General features: G+C 45.7%; 1 protein-coding gene across 3 annotated transcripts in view; it reads left to right on the top strand.

The window, feature by feature from the left end:
* Positions 1–17,500, top strand: part of bcar1 (BCAR1 scaffold protein, Cas family member) — a 68,128-nt gene that overhangs the window by 37,118 nt on the left and 13,510 nt on the right. For all 3 annotated transcript variants that reach the window (XM_041037569.1, XM_041037571.1, XM_041037570.1), the window contains one exon: positions 12,965–13,705. In XM_041037569.1, the coding sequence (XP_040893503.1) occupies positions 12,965–13,705 (741 nt within the window). The remainder of the gene's footprint in view (positions 1–12,964; positions 13,706–17,500) is intronic.

Here is a 17,500-nt window from a genome sequence, read left to right on the forward strand (position 1 = left end):
CAGCGCCCTGAACCACCTTCAGCTCGACCAGGAGCTCTGCAGCACGCTGTGGTCTGCTGGGCCAGAAGCCTGAGGACGGCTGAAGCCAACAGACTGATTCAGAGGGCTGGCTCGGTCCTGGAGGTGGAGCCGGACCCTGTGCATGTAGTCGCACAGAGGAGGATGTTGTTAAAACTCCTCTCCATCACTGACAGCGTGCCCCACCCTCTCCACAGTGTTGTGGTTTGCCAGGGGATCACGTTCACCCAGAGACTCAGAATGACTAAGACCCCACTGAAGCCCACAGGAGGTCCTTTCTTCCTGGGGTCATTCAGTCATACCCCCCCGCCCCTTTCTGCACACCTCCATCAGTTCTCTGCTGTTAAACTACTGCTCATTTACTGTTGACCCACATTACACTTTTCATTCACTTTACCTTTGAACATTACAGTTAATTTACTATTGAATTACTGTTAATCCATTTTTGCCCTTTGCCTTTTACCTTTTACTGTTTGTTAGTAGTTTTATAGTAGTTTTATAGTAGTTTTATAGTAGTGTTATAGTAGTGTTATAGTGGCTATTATCATATTCATTTGCTTCCTCTTTCCTAACTCAGTATTGAGCAGTTGTAGCAAAGCAGTTTCTCTCTGGGGATCAATGAAGGTTTTCTCCTTCTGACCCGTTTGAACGCTCAAACAAACACTTTTAAACAAACCAAAGGTCAAAGAATTCGCATGCTAAAATAACAGTGTTTGAATGTATTTGTTTCAATTCTGGCCCCAGGCTGCCAGAACATTTCCTCACAACAAAATACCAGGTTTTAATTTTTTTAATTTCTATTTTTTTTTTTTGCAAATAAAGAGAGTGGAAACCCATTTATCAGGGTAGTTTTGCTGATGCAGCAGACCACAGACATCCCTTACACATCCCATAAAACTGCCTTCATCTCTAAATCTGTACAGATATAAGTTAATAGAAAGCTCAGATTGTTTCAGTTGTTAACTTTTATTGCTCAGTTTTCTTTATTTATCAAACTTTGTGACCGGGCTGCATAAGAAAAGCTTAAATTATGAGGTAGTTTAGCCTGTTAAGCGTGTATGTAAGAGCACACTGAAAGGAATACACACGTGGGAGTTCACTTTATTCTAGTTAAGGGTCAAACTCAGTTGTTGTACTTTGTAAACTGACGTTTACTTTACGTTTACTAACTAATGTTATTCACATTTCACCTTAATCCTGCTCTGAAACCTTCAGGCTGTTTAAAGAAATGAAACCTGACTAAAGGATGCAGAGTCTAACTTCTGCCTTTTCCTCTGCCTTCAGTACAGTGGAGCATAGTTAGCCGACAAACAACAAGCTATGAATCACTGGATGTTTTTCCCTGCTGCTCAGTGCTGAATCACAGAGTCAACACTCTGCAGTTTCAGCTGCAGCTTTCTCAACAGATTTATGTGAGTGTCACAGTTCACCAGCGAGGAGATTTATGCCCCCTGTGGTTGTGAAACCATTTTCGAACCAGACACCTTTTAGCTTGTTGTTTTCTCCGAGCATTTCTGTGGAGATGGAGCATTACTAAACACTGATGCATTAAAGCTTTTCATGCAGCTTCATGCCACCGTGGTTTTGAGCTCGTGTGTTTTGTATTCCAGTGGAAGATGTAAATAGGTTTTGAGCAGTAGTCTCTGTCACGCTCACACACACACACACACACACACACACACACACACACACACACACACGGTGATCAGAGGGCGTGCCAAGTCTTTGCTACCTGTGTAAGTGCAGGTTAGTAAAGCCCTTAAACACAGGCCTGGGCTGCTCTGTGGACATAACTTCAGATCCTCTGTTGTGAACTGAACATAATAATTTCTGAAGGCGTTTGGTCGCGACCATCGTCCTTGAAATTTCAGTGCCTTCACTTAGTGAATAGACCCTGACAGAATTCCTGCCGTGCTAACGAGCTAACAGCTAAGAAAACAACAGCCTCAGCAGAATTCCTAAGAAATGATGACGTTAATTTGAGAATCCTCTTTGAATAAACCGAAGGTTACACCTCTGGTCTCAAACATATCTGGTGTTGTTCCCAGCGACGGCGGTTTCTGCCACCTGGAGAAACAGTCGACCAATCAGAGACGGTCGACATGGATGTCGCCTTTCTGCGCGTCCTTGAAGAATAATGATTGACAGATTCGTAAATGAGATGGATGTAGATGTGTGGGTTGTTGTAAAGTCAATAGCAGGACAGAAAGTTTTGAATTTCAGTTGAATTACTTTTGGACTTTAACACAAAAAGAAAGAAAGTTGCTGCTGTCAGATGTGTTTCAGCCAAACCTCAGAAACTGTTCAACCCTCTGTCTCTTGCTGTTGTGTACAAAGTGGAGCTGTATGTTTGAGTGTGTGTGTGTGTGTGTGTGTGCGCGCGCGTGTGTGTGCATGTACATGTACATGTGTGGCAGCTATTCAGAAGTTTCTGCCAGGGTTCTCTGTCAACAGGTTAAGCAACGCTCAGGCCACGCCTCTGTGAGTCTATCCTGTGCTTGAGGCTACACAATCCCTGCTGTTGTTTCTGCTGTTAGTCACAGCCTGAGGGCAGGAATTCTTCAGCGGGGATCATCACTCGCTAAAGCAGCAGCCTTAACTAGCATTTAGCAGGGCACATAAAGCCGGGGCCGTGTGGGGAAACCCAGGACCTGATTTATTTTTCAGCACCAAAAGGTGCAAGAGGGACCATTTGGAAAGGGTCAGTCGAAGGGACTGAAGAATTCCCAAGAGTCCTTCTGTCACATCTAAAGACGTCAGCCATGTGAAGAGTGCTTCTGATGTATACTGGCAGCTTTAGACTCTTCCTGACTGGCCCATGTCTTTCAAACTACAATGCCTGGTGTTCAGAAAAAGGTTTATTTTCTCAGGCCTGACAAAGCTCCTCCAGAGCTGTTTCACATTCTGAGCTCCAGTAAACTGAAGTGAAGTGGAGTCACTTCAACGTTTTCAGGGTTCTTTGCTCTTTAGGTCTGACTAATATGGATCTTTTAATTATAAACCTCTCGTTTCCAAAAGGAAGAATTCACAGCTTTACCTCAGAAAGGTCTGGATCGCTCCAGCTCTCTATTAAAGGCAGATATAACACACAGCTTCACACACTGCTGCTCTGTGGGCGCAGCAGTAAGTATTGTTAGCTTCACAGTGATGGCTGACTGATACATGGAGCTGACTGCTCCGTGTGCTCTGGGCCTGTAAACATGTTATTATCGCCAGTGTCCTGCAGCAGCGTCCTAGATGCTCCGCTGGACGCAGGATTCTCTCTGCTGTTGGACAAATCAGCCATGCACTCACAGCTGTGTCTCACGAACAGTCTGACATGCCAAGACAGGAAAAGTAGGAGGGGGGGGGCAGACTGAACGAGAAAGAGAGGTAGGAAAGAAGAATAGAGAGTGGGAGAGAGAGAGAGGGGGAGTGAAGAAGGTGGAGTGAAGAAGGGAAAGAAACAAAGAAAAGAAGGAAAAAAGGATTGCTGGGCTTTATTTGTTGCTTATCTTTAAGATTAAATGCAAGAAACCGAATCATTTGTGTTTGTGTGTCTTTGTGTGTGTGTGTGTTGTGACACCTCTGGAATGTGAGGTAATAGGAGAGACGTGTGTTTGTATGTGGTGGCTGTGGAATGCTGTAGTAAGTTGGACTGTGTGTGTGTCTGTGTGTGTGTGTGTGCGGTGAGAGACAGGCCCAGGCTCGCTTCAGCGATACACACACCTTGGCTACGCAGCGATACACACAGACACAGGGCCAAGTTAAAGCAGAGTATCTGCAGGGCGCTGGAATGCCATAAAGACTGGGGTGGAATATTTTGCAGCAGAGAATAAGCTCCACAGTGAGAAGTGTTCAGGTTGTGCAATTCATCTGAACATTTCTGAAAAATAATTCTGAGAAAAACATCTGATCTCTGTCATCAGTGGCACGTTTCAGGAGTCAGAATTCAGGGAAGAACCTGAGGATTTTTACAAATGATTAGTCGAGTTAAAGATTCATCCGTCAGCAGGAAAAACCTCTTTAGACCAACTGACCTGCTGAAGCCACAGTGGCTTTAAAGTCAATCCTGTCTTGTTCTCCTTATTTTCCAGTGGAAAGTTTCCAAAGATGCCAGATGTGTCTGAATTTTGGGGTGAATATGTCTAAAATAATGCAGGAAACATCTGGAATAGGATGGTCCAGCCATAAAAACCCGCTGTGAATGAATGAATATCACTTTAAATGAACAGCATGAATGATGAGCTGTGGTCAGAAGATTCCTCCATCTTTATTTTCTGATTTTCACTTTTGTACTTTATGTACAGTCATTTAAATCACAGTAGCTGAGACAAACAAAATGAACAGGACGGGATTTACATTTGGAAGAAATGAAACCAAAACACACAGTAAATTACACACACTCTCACACACACACACAAATACACACACACTCACTCACTCACACACACACACACACACACACACACACACACACACACACACACACACACACACACACACAAACACACTCACTCACTCACTCACTCACACACACACACACTCACTCACACACACACTCACTCACTCACTCACACACTCAAACACACACACACACACACACCCGATCCCTCTATTACGCTGTCCTGTCACGTTGAGTCTTGTCCAGACACAGTTCATTTGCGAATGTTTTACCGCCATACACACACACACACACACACACACACACACACACACACACACACACACACACACACACACACACAGAGTTGTGACACATGGGCTGTTACCCAACTGAGGGATGTGCACACTTCCAGTGTGGAGATTCTCAGTCCTCATCTTTCATTCATGTGGGGAGACAGAGAGTGTTTTTAAAGGTGTGTTTTCGGATTATTCATGTACAGTACTGCTTGAGTGAGTGTGTGTTTGTGTGTGTGTGTGTGTGTGTGTATATGTGTGTGTGTGTGGTATCAACCAACACAAGTGGTGTTTTGCTGGCAGTGACTGCAGCTTTCTGCTGCGTGTTCTCAGGGATTAACACAGGACCTGCTCTCTGCTGTACATGTAGTGCATATGTTTACAGTTTGGTAGATTGATGTTAATCATGTGGAACCAGTGGGGAACGTACTGGCTGACGTTCTGCTGAAGGCCTTTGTGGGCAGACAGGTCAGGGACATGACTTCGCTGACCTTGGCAGGAGTAATTTGAGGCAGAGTGACGCCTCTCTCCAGATCAGTGTAAATCTGGTTTGTGCTCTGCTTTGACTCACAACACTGAATTTCTTCTGGCTGCAGTTGTGCCGAGCTTGCAGCAGGACCGTGATGTTGGTCAGGCGTTCTGTCGCTGCTGCACAAAATGTAGTAGCAGCTGATTTTTGATGAAATAAACTTATGAGAGACCTGCTCGCGACTCATAAACATGGGCTATGGCCAGACTGCATGGTTTTAAAGAGCCACAAGACTTCTATGCAAGGATCAGCCTGGTGATGTCTGATGACGTGGTTCGTATACTCTGTCAGAAGTGCTTGTCAGATGGTCTCCATCTTCACAACGCCCCCCCCCCCCCCCCGCCCCCCGGATTAGTGGGGCTGTGTCCAAAAATGTCTGTAACCCTCTGAAAGTGAAAATCCAACTTCCGTAACCACTCCATGCTGCGAGCTTCGTGCTCCACAACCTTACACAACAACAGAGCACAACACTGTGAGCGTTGTCCAGGAGAGACTAATTATGTCCAGCCTCATCTTGGCATTGGTAATGAGAATGAACATCAGGCACAATGAGCGTGTTGTCTCTGACTGTATCTGTACTGATGCTGGAAATAAGAGTGCAGTGTAACATGCAGTGTGAAATCTGCAAATATTCGCCCTGAACAGCCAATGGGAGTTCTCCTTCTGGAGAGGAGGAGGGGCTTGCCTCCGTAGATACCACATACCTCTGCAATGTTTATTTCTGCCATCAGCCGTGACTGATATAAGCCCTATTGCTGCCTTGCACCGGAAAGCCACCTGTGCTAACTGAGGAAAGCAGCTAATGCTAGTGCTAACCTGGCCTGTAGTAAGTGATTTTTGTCTCCAGGCCTTCACATCACAGCTCACCCCGTACTGTAACGGCAGGTTCTCCTCAGTTAGCCCTGATTTTCCATGATTAGCTCAGAATAAAGCAGAGTGTTCACCTCAGGTCAGCCTGACTCTAACTTCCTTACCTCAGCTCGTCCCGTTTCACTCTGCGTAGCTCCGGCTCAAACCCAGATAGCCCACATTCACCCTGATGACACTTCAGCTCGCTCAGATTCGCTTCAGGCGACGAGGAGAACCGAGAGTCTGGACGAGCTGTTTGCAGGGGAGCTCGGAGATGGACAGCGCGGATGAACGACAAGAGAGAAAAGAAAGAGCAAGAGCAGAAATGAACTGTGACGGGGGGGGGGGGGGGGGGGGGGGGAGTGCTGTTTTACCTTCTGCAATATGGTGGATGGGCATACACCGACACACACACACACACACACACAAACTCAAACATACACTAAACCTCTTGTGGCAGGCTTGTATTTATCCCCAGGGGTCAAATAGCAGGCAAGAGACAAAGGACATTAAGCCACAGACACTCCTCTCTCTCTCTCTCTCTCTCTCTCTCTCTCTCTCTCTCTCTCTCTCTCTCTCTCACACAGACACACAGACACACACACTCACACTCACACAGATGAGCAACCTGTCTATAGTGCGCTCGCTGGACCAGCTGTTCACGTTACTTTCTCCTCAGTGAACATGTCTCTGTTTCTCCCTCCCTCTCGCTTCGTTTCCTTTCAGCAGTTCAGCAGTGTTGTAGAACTGTGAACAGTGTTTCCTTAACTTTTAAGTTAGCCGGTGGTTTTTGTATCAAGTTGAAATCTCGTCAGCTTAAAGCAGGTAATCCGTCCCAGTGAAACTCGTGTCTGCTGTGTTTTGTTAAACTAATGGTTCATAATGTAATAAAGGCAGATCAGTGGCTGTTGAGCAGTAACGTGCTAAACTGGGCTAAAATACATTAAAACCACTGATATGATCTTTTAAAGGGAATCAAACCTACAGAAAACTAAAGTGGGCAATGTGCAAGCTACAGTCAGAAACCTTACAGGGGGGGGTGAGATCAAAACAAAGGCTGAGTTTGAAGATGGGTGTGGTACGAACAAGGGTCCCAGAAGTGGGGGGTGGGTTGGAGGGGGTTGGAGTCGGGAAGTGGCCGTTGCCCCTGTCCCACGGATCACTGTATCCCAGAGTCAGGCATTCCCTTCCACTCTGAAGACGTTAGGTAGAACTACAGACCATGTTGTGATGGGATCACACAGTGCGGCATGTTAAATCAATAGTTCACCTGTTTCACCAAACTCACGTCTCTCATGTTGTGTGTGCACCGGACGCACTGATTTGGCGTCGTGGCTGATCTCTAGTCAAAGCGTGTGCCTGTGTTTTGTCACTGAAGAAAAACAAGGCAGACAAGTCTTATTATGGAATCCATTAACCCGCGCTGTGCTCCCAGAATGCAGCGACATTAACAGAATATAGTGCTCTGAACGTTGTTTAGTGGGAATCGAAGCATCTTAAATCCGATGCTCAGCCCTTCACTTCACTCCTCTGTCCCTCTTTACCCTCTCTTTTGTCTGTCCTCCTGTCTTTCATCATCCCTCATCTCCCTGACGAGTCTCATTAAAGCTTTGGCGTCAGTCGGCTGCAGCTGGTCGTCCTGGCAACGGTTGCCACAGGTAACATGACATTGTTGGGGCCTGTTGCTGCTGGGATTTACCCTAAGAGGTCTGGGTAATGTGATTAGCTCCCACTGTGTTCTCATTTCTCCACAGTCCCAGACGGCCTCTGTAGAGTGGACGTACGAGTGTCCACTTGATGACTTTCTCACGCTGATTAACAGACAGGGATGTTTGAAGGTTTCCAGCCACGTCCACACACAGCCAACTGAAAAAACTGTGGCTTTAGCCCACAAAGAGCTTAACTGATGTTTACTGTCAGAATTCAATACCTTTAAATTGCATGCTACGATGTCAGGTAGTACATTCTGATGCATTGATAAGGGGGACTTTTACACTTTGTTTAAGACGTACTCCTCAGATGGTAAATCCTGATTTTTTTTTTTTGCTGATTTCCCAACCTCTCCTGGATTTTTCCACTTTGGATGCTCTAGAAAATTTAATCAGGACGAAATGTTGCTGTAGTCTTGGGTTGGCCATCGTTCATGCACTGTAACCTGAAGAACCTTAAGCAGAAGAGATTTGCGGCTACACATTTCAGACCACAAGTAAAGGCGCCAACTGAAATTAACTCCCATTTTTAATTAAAAAAAACTCACACACTTAGCATGGAGCTTTGTTTCCTGTTGCTGCCTCTGTATGTGTCCGTCATGGATCTAAAATTTTGGACCTGTTCCCAAATGAAGCAGTGAAAGAGCTCCCCAAACCCAACGTCCATAAATTACATTTAAAAAAAAAAAAAGCAATCTGAAAGGGACTTGTGAGACAGTCAGACCCAGTACAAAAACCCAAGAAACGTGGTGGACCTTCAGCATGATGCCTTACCAAGAAATTTTCCTGGGCCCCTACCTGACCTGATTAGACTGAGTGGTATTTGGTAATGGCCTGACTTAAGTCCTGGGTTGGGTCTTGGATACGAGAACCAAGTGGACCTACTGTGTTTTAATTCTTTCTTCTGTGCTGCAGCAAACTAATTACAGTCCTTAAACAAAACTCAAAATCGGACATTTGCTTTTCACTGCTGATGTTCTAAACTGAGCTATTCATGGATCATTTATCTGCTCGAAGAATAAAAAACTGTGGCTGTTGCTGTTGGACAGGAATTCAGCTCATACCTCGTTTGAGTCGACCAGATTAGAACCTTATACTCACGAAGGCACCTCAGGGACCCGGTAACATGTCACCGTGACATGACCTGACTCTGACCATGCCGCAGTTTTCCTGGAGTACCTGTTGATCTGTAGCAGCTGTTCAGAGACAGCCAGTAAGAGAGAACATGTTCAGAAAGACGCTGCGTCTGGAGCCTTTCATTTAGGCAGAAAACCATTTTGTTCACCCGTGAATCAGTCAAACCTGTTTCACTGTTGTTTTTCAGTCTTTCAGCCATAGAAATATTTAGTGAGAGTATCCAGAGCACACTCTCTTTGCAGAGAGGTACAAGAGCTGAGCTCTCAGTCCTTTCTGTTTGTTGCGACAACATACTCAGATCCAGCACACTGCAGGTTTGATGTTGACACATTCTGCTGCAGAGAAACAAACTGGAACAGGAAGCACTGAGTACTGATACAGACATTTTACCAAACTGCTGAAGTTCATTCATTTTAATATTTTTACATCTAATTTATAATTATTTAGAATCACATTAACAATGTCTGAGCAACCTGTAAAGAAGAGTTACTGAAGGTTAACTCAGCAAACCTTCAGGTTCAATGTCTTCATTGATAATTAGATTTTTTTTAAGCTTATCACAATAAAAGCTCTGAGTGAGGAACACCAGATGCTAACAATGTTAGCTCGAGCAGCTACAGTGCACAGCTGTCAGTGGCAGCACTAACTCACTGTGTCCGATGTGACTGTGTTGTTATCATTATGAAACAGATGTGGGTTTTTTGTTAAATTTTCTTCATAAGTTGACTTTTTTTTTTCAACTAACAAGTTTTTTTTTAAATCCCTGACCTGAAGAAAAAACAAACAACTGTCGTCAGCTTTTTTATGTAGATTCTTTCTAATGCTCCGTGTGTTGATTACCCACACAGGCCTGGTGTTTGCTTTATGACACATTATCACAGTTTAAAGTGCAGTGGAAACTTGGGTCAGAAAAATATAAATTTGTTAAATGAAGGTGATGTGAAACTCTATTTCAGCCTCTAAAATTATTCTTAGTCGTTATGAACCAAGCACATTTCTTTATTGAAACATCATAAACTAAATTTAAGACTTGGGCTGAATGTCTCACTGGACAAACCCAGCTCACAAAGAGACAGACAGAGAGAATGAAAGGACATATTCAGGGTGATTCTGGACCTGAGGGTCAAGTCACTGACTCATCATCCAATCAGGACGGGGTGTGAATCATCCTCATTGCACTTCCTGTTTCTCTGGATACTGGAAGGGACTAAAGAGGTGGATTCCTAAGTTGTGCGTGTGTGTGTGTGTGTTTGTACATGTGAAAAAAAATATCCTGTCCTGGTTTCCACTTTACAGAAAGCAGTTTCATCCATATCTGTGTTTTATACATGATAAAATCCCAATATCTCATGTGTTGGTGTAATCTTCCTGTGTGTGCGTGCGTGCGTGTGTGTGTGTGTGTGTGTGTCTGTGTCTGTGTGTGTGGACATGTATGAGAGCGTGACCCTGGTCCGGCCTCAGTAGCTGTGTTCATTACTCTGTAGAGACTTGGTGAAGAGAAAGAGCAGAGCACAGACAGAGGAGTGCATTCATCATCCACTCAGCACTGACGACCAGAAACAGAGCTGGTGGGCAGCAGCTCTGGAGTGTGTGCACACACACACACTAATACACACTCAGTGATACGAGAGAAACCCAGAGGGAGAGTAACACAGAGCGAGAGCTCAGACACACACCGTGTATCTGAATGAGTGAGTGTGTATCAGAGGAACCCAGAGACCGTAGCTGTTATTTGATAGAGGAAACAAATGATGATCCTGCCCGTTCAGTGCGAAGCAGCTGAAGCCTGAAAAGGCGCTAAATGACGCTACATGATGTCATTATGCTAATTAACATATTCATGACATCATCCCTTGCGTCTGCATTTGCGTCCTGCATGGCGTCAGCTGGTTGGCTCACAGTCAAAGAGACGTCTTTTAAAATGCTTTTATTCGCTGCACAAACCTCAGTACATTGATGTGGATTGTACTTCCTGTGGAGAGCGCAGAGAAACGCTTTTATTTTGGTAGTGCCCTTATACAAAACAACTCTTTGGTGAATATTCCCGCTTTATTGCTGATCATATCTACTTTCATTTTACTTTACTTTGGAAGGATGTGTTGTTTGGTTTCAGCTCTCAGTTTTATGTGACTGATTGACCAGATTTTATTTTCATGAATCCAAATTTCTGAACAGACAGTACATTTCCTCTATACGAAGAATAGTTCTAACAAAAAAAACTGTTAAAGCTTATAACTTTTTTAAGTTTTACCAAATATTTGTGTATTTTTTTTTTATTTTATTTTATGTTTTTCATTTTGGTCAAAGCGTATTTAGACCACATTCATTCACAAGATGGTACATTAGTGTACTTTAAGGGAACTTTAAGTAAAGTAGAAGGTGACAGGCCCGGCTGAGGAGAAGTGGGCAACAAGAAAAGGAAACTTTGGATTCCAAAGCAGCTGAACATCAGATAATTGTGGAGGAGTGTATTATTCACTATAGCACGTGAATGGATTTGATGAAGGGAATATATCACTGAGGAGTGTCTGCCTCTCTCATTCTCAGCCCACTCTGAGCCGTGAACAGGCCCTCAGTGTGGTGAAAGAAAAGTCCTGCTATAAATCTGGAAGCCAATTACATGGCCTCATTTAGATGGGCAGTGCTTTTGTGCTCAGGTCCATGTGCATGTGTGCGTGCGTGTGTGTGTGTGTGCGTGTGGAGCTGGCATGGGGCCAGTACAGGCTGTACCAGTCTGTGATAGCTGGGGTGGGACTCAGACACAGAGGGAGGAGAGCAGGCTGAGGTCAGACGTGGACGACAAATATTGGTTTAGTTTCAAAGAGGGGGAGGTGTTTCTGTTTGCATGCTGGGTTTCCATCACACAGATGGAGTGTGTGTGTGTGTACCTGTATGGCTACACATTGTGAGGACCAGTGTGAGTTACAGACTATATAAGTGGGTTTAAGTGAGGACATTTTAACCAGTCCTCTCTTTGTGACACATCAGACGTGGTTTCAGGGCTCAGGTTAGAATCAGGTTTAGGTTAGGGTGGAAAACTATGATGCCATTTCAGTAAATACATCCACAGCTTTTTGTATTAACTTTATTTGTATCTGAACGTTTGTTTGTCCATGATCAAACAGTAACAGCAGCTCAGTGTCCTCGTACTTTGCCCTCTCGTCGGCTGCATGGTAAACAGCACGTAACAGCAGCTCATTTATGAAAATGAATTATACTGTGTCTGAGTATTGGAGCTGCCATCCTAATTATGTGCACCGTCGTGGTGTGTTTATCTCACCTGTAAGTCACCTGTATGACACTCTCTCCATAGCTCAGAGCACAGAGACATTTGTCATAGCTGCAGTTCTCCAGGACAGTATCACCCATACTGTCACATCTGTGATCATCTGATATGAGTTGGATCATATATTTTCCAGACCAGTTTATCCCTCTGATACTCACCGCAAAGGCTGTGTTCTGTGAGTATGACACAAGATACGTGACAAAGTTAGTCATCCCCACACACTGGTGTGATGGAGTGCATCATCTGTAAAGTGTGGAAAAAAAGAAGAGGGACTTCCGTGTGGCGAGCCACGGGTCTCTCCAGGAAACAGTTTGTTTGTTTGTTTTTGTTTTAGCCTGCGGCAAATACATTTAAAGTTTCTCATCTTTGTGCTTCCTGTCCGCCTGTCACTGTTAGGTCGCCCATCAGTACCGGCTGTCAGGGTCACAAGTTGCTGATTTGAAGTTCTGACCGTGTCACTCGTAAAATCTACCAGCTCAGGGACGAACAAAAGCTAAACAGAGAGGATGAGGAGACAGTGCACAGACAGTCCCCACAACAAGACTGGAAACTCTGAATAGACAGCTGTGAACCAAACAACTGGCTGTTTTGTCTTCCTGCACTTTTGTACACTGTTGCGTTGTGTGTAGTTTTTGTTCCACACAATAACAGCCCACAGACTGACATGATTTCCTGTTGCCCTGTTTTGTTACGTGGAGCTGCATTTAGCATTAGATGGAAACATAAACACGTATGTGCAGTGTATTTATATTTGTCTGGTCTTTGCTTCTTCCACAGAACGTGTTGGCCAAGGCGTTGTATGACAACGTGGCTGAGTCTCCGGATGAGCTGTCCTTCCGCAAGGGTGACATCATGACGGTGTTGGAGCGTGACACGCAGGGCCTGGACGGCTGGTGGCTCTGCTCCCTCCACGGCCGCCAAGGCATCGTCCCCGGCAACCGGCTCAAGATCCTGGTCGGCATGTATGATAGCAAGCAGCAGCTACAGACCACGCCTTCCACGCCAGATCCAGCTGCTTCCTGTCCCACCTCCCAGGTGCAGAGGCCCCTCCCACCTCAGAGCGCTTATGCCAAACCGACACCTGCTCCGACATCTTCTGCCATCGCCACGTCCTCCTCTGGCTTTGCCAACAAGCCCCTCCCCGCAGCTCAATACACGTCCATGCACCCGGCCTACTCCACCCCCAGCCCCGCACAGCCCAACCCCGATTCTGTCTACATGATGCCCCCCTCCCACACCCCCAAACCAAGTCCCCAAAGCCTGTACCAGGTCCCCTCTGGGCCAGGTGGACCCACTCCACAGGTGCAGCCAGGACCCCCTAGCAAGGCACCACTTCTAGCCCAGAGACAGTACCAGCTGCCTGGGCAGGACATCTACCAAGTGCCCCCCTCTGTAGGCTCGGTGCCAAGCCAGGGAGCTGCCCCGGCTGGCGGGACAGGAGCTGGGAAGGATGTGTACCAGGTTCCTCCCTCCTTGGATAAGAGGAACTGGGAGAGCAGCAACAAGCCACTGGGCAAGGTAAGGTAGAGAGTAGGTCAGAGGAAGGATGGATGAAAGGAAGTGATAGAGACATGTTATTGGATGGACATACTGTTACTCTTAGTTTATGGAAAGTGAAATAAAGAAATGAAAGCAAGGCACCGAGAAGGAGAGCAAGAAACAGACAAATGATGAAGAAAGAGAATGAAAATGAAAGAAACGAATAGAAAGACAATATATTGTTTATGTAAACTGTCAACCTGAGACGTGTCACACACACACACACACACACACACACACACACACACACACACACACTGCTGTCATCACTGCTGGTGCGTATGTGTCAAAAATCCAAGGTTGTTCTTTGTTGTGCGTGATAAGGTTTCCAGAAACCGGCCAGTCAGTGCTATCTGCTGCAGCGTATCCCAGAATTCCAGAGGTGTGGTCAGTGATCCTGACACTGCAGCTAAACCTCAGGCCTCAGTGGAGAGTTTCCAGTCAGCTGTCACACTTTGATGGGACAGTGTCAGCGTGGAAGCTCCGTGACCCTGCTGGCTTTACCGAGCCGTTAAAGGAATGAAGTTTTCTCTCAGGCTGAAAACTTGCTTTGCCATTGAAGTCTTAATTAATGACTGTCGTTAGCGTGAGAGTCTCTCGTCCCCGCCCAGTCTCTCGTGAAGCTCCTAGTAAATATTCTCATCAGGCTCATCATTTGTTAGACAGATAACTCCACTGCTGATTTTCAGGCAGATCAGACTTTGCACCAGTACAGAGTGAAAAGACGTTAAGCTGTTGCTCTTATTTCATTCCTGTCTGCTCACATGCTGTAGCCCTCCGTGAGCTTTTTGCTGGACATTTATTCGTCCGTGCAGTTGGAATGAATGAAACGTGAAAACACAGAATTTAATCACACAAGCTGCATGCATCTAAATTCCCTCTGTGTGTTTTTGTGATGCTGCTGCTGCTTTTATGTTAATGAGACATTATTCAGTTCAGGCTTGGAGTTGGTGCAGAAATGTTACCGGCTCCAACCTCAACCTCTGTCATTAGCTTTTAAATAAAAGTGACTTGGGTGAAATGAGGTGTTCTGTTATACACCAGTCACCACGCAGTCAGACATTTGTGGTGAGAAGGACAGAGAAAAGCAGAATAAAAGGGAAATCCCCAACAAACCAAACGAACCTGAATCTCAGAGCAGATTTGAATGAATTCACGTCCTTAAACTGCAGCACATCACAGTTCCATTCCAGACGGAGAGAGGGATGCTGGGAGTCAGAGAGGACAGACAAGGAAAGAATGGACAGAAACACTGACAGGATGAATACTGTGTGTGTGTGCGTGCGTGTGTGTGTGTGTGTGTGTGTGTGTGCGTGTGTGTGTGTGTGTGTGTGTGCCTTTGCTGCGGTGGACCAGTGAAATAATAAGATTGTTAATAATTCAGCTCTGATCTTGTGGTTGGGTGAATAAGCACTTTACTGCGCCAGCAGGTGACAGGCTTTGTGTGTGTGTGTCTGTGTGTGTGTGTGTCTGTGTGTCTGTGTGTCTGTGTGTGTGCGTGTGTGCGTGTGCTCTGGGGACACCCCCTTAGGCTTGCTGTGGTGCAGTGAGCCATATGTGTAAGCATCAGTGTGAGTCAGAGTGTTATCTGTGTGTGTGTGTGTGTGTCTGTGTGTGTGTGTGTGTGTGTGTGTGTGTGTGTGTGTGTGTCTGTGTGTGTGTGTGATGGGGATGTTAGGTCCAGCTGCTCCCTGCTTCTTAACACATAACCCCATCACTGTCCCTCTGTGTGTCTCTGACTGCTTCATGATAAATTGATATGCAGGATGAGAAATGTAACAGCCAGTGAGCAGCTTCAGCTTCAGTCCAGTGTCCCTGTGTGTCCTCAGAGCGCTGCCACACTGCAGCTGTCTGCTCAGTGTTTGTCCTTGTGGTATTATTTAAAGCGTATCCACTGGTGGTACTGGTTACTGTATGTCTGTCCATATGGTCCCATGTAGACCAGTCCACTAACCTTGTGACCTTTACATTCTGTTTCCTGGAGCTGTTAATAAAAACGACTCCTGTTAGTTTGCTAGTGTAAAACCATTGATCGGAAACAGCCACAGCAGGAAATGATCGGTTTGCTTCAGTGATAATTTAACGCAGCTCCAGTGCAGCTGCAGGAGAATAAGGCGTGAACAGAGAAGCTGATGCACGTACGAAGGATTCCAGCCTTTTCTCTCCTCACACCGATTCCAACACTTCAGCTCAGGGCGTCAGCTGATACCGACGCATCGTCTGATGCTTTTGCTGAGTGTTGACCAAAAATTCTAAATCTTTAATCCTCTCATGAGGATGAGCGTGGAGCTCATCACACTCATTTTAATCTATGTTAACATGAAGCTAGGGACTGCCGTGACACTGAGTCACTGAGCGGCCATGACCTCCGCCTGAACCACTTCTGTGGTAGGTAGGTGTTGGGGCGTATATATCTTTATTTCTCCCTCCAGAATGTTCTCACTGTAGGATGTGATGAATATCACAGCCTGTAGCAGCCACTGGTGGTGGAGGACTCTATTAATCTCTATTTATGCTGGTGTGGAATTATGGGATGCAATTTCATGTACACTGCGTGACCAAATGTGTGCAGCTACTCCAACATTCCCGTCATATGTGATAGTCTCATGTCTAATCCAGAAGCCACAGACATCGATGTGCTGCTAGGACAACGTCCCCTCGACGGGTCTCAGACTTTAAACCAGAGTTTGGAACGCGGCTGCAGGGATTTGCTCCCATTCAGCCACAAGAGCATTAGTGAGGTCCAACACTGATGTTGGGTGATGAGGCCTCATATCAAAGGCCGGTCACGTTCCACCACACCAAGCCCATTCAAGGACCCGGCTTTGTGCTCAGGGCATTGTCATGTTGAAACAGGAAAGAGACAAACACACACTGCTGACACAAAGTTGGAACGCTGCAGCATTAAGAGCTCCTGTCATTGTTGGACCAGCTCATGAAACACTGAAACACTGATCTCCACTGTTTCACCATGAACACAGACACACAGACACTCTATACTATATTCTGACTCAGTCCCACACACACGATCCAAAATACTCACTACAGCACGAAATGTGGACTCATCCACCGCTGAAAATAGTCCCCAAAGAAAATTTACTATTCCTCATGTTTGAGTTCCATTGTCCTTTAAATCTTCACTTGATAATGTTGTCCATCAGCGAGGACACGTGTTTAGGGACTGGGAAAAGACCAAGCAATTATATTGTCAGAGCAAAAAAGTGTGTGTGTGTGTGTGTGTGTGTGTGTGTGTGTGTGCGCATCACATGCTTTATGTATTTACCTTGCAGATGCCCTTCATTCTAATGAGTTGCTCTTATTCTCACTTGTCTGCCCTTGCTTCTGCCCCCCCCCTTATACAAACACATACACAACTAAAAAGACACACACACACACACTTCACTTCTGCCAGTTAGTCATTACAAGATAAGACATTCCTGCTGAGAGAAGAGTCCACACACTTTCTCTCTCTCTCACCCACACATCCAAACACGGATGAGCTGTAATTGAAGGGTGATGAAAGCTGCAGTGTTTGTTTCACCGTACGATGGAGGAGCTGAGCGGCGAGGGCAGTGAGCTACAGCTGCAGAGCTTCAGCTGCTGAGGAAGGCTCCAACTCGGCTTTACGCACCAAATGCCCCTTTGTACGACTATTCAGACAGACAGCAGCACACACTTTGTCTTTCCAGACTGTCTACACCGCCCCCACCCCACACACCAACAGAGGAGGTAACCAGGATGACACCAGGGAAATTCCAGGCTGATTTCCTTCTA

The sequence above is a fragment of the Toxotes jaculatrix genome, chromosome 5 (assembly GCF_017976425.1).
Source record: "Toxotes jaculatrix isolate fToxJac2 chromosome 5, fToxJac2.pri, whole genome shotgun sequence".
NCBI classification, from domain to species: Eukaryota; Metazoa; Chordata; class Actinopteri; family Toxotidae; genus Toxotes; species Toxotes jaculatrix.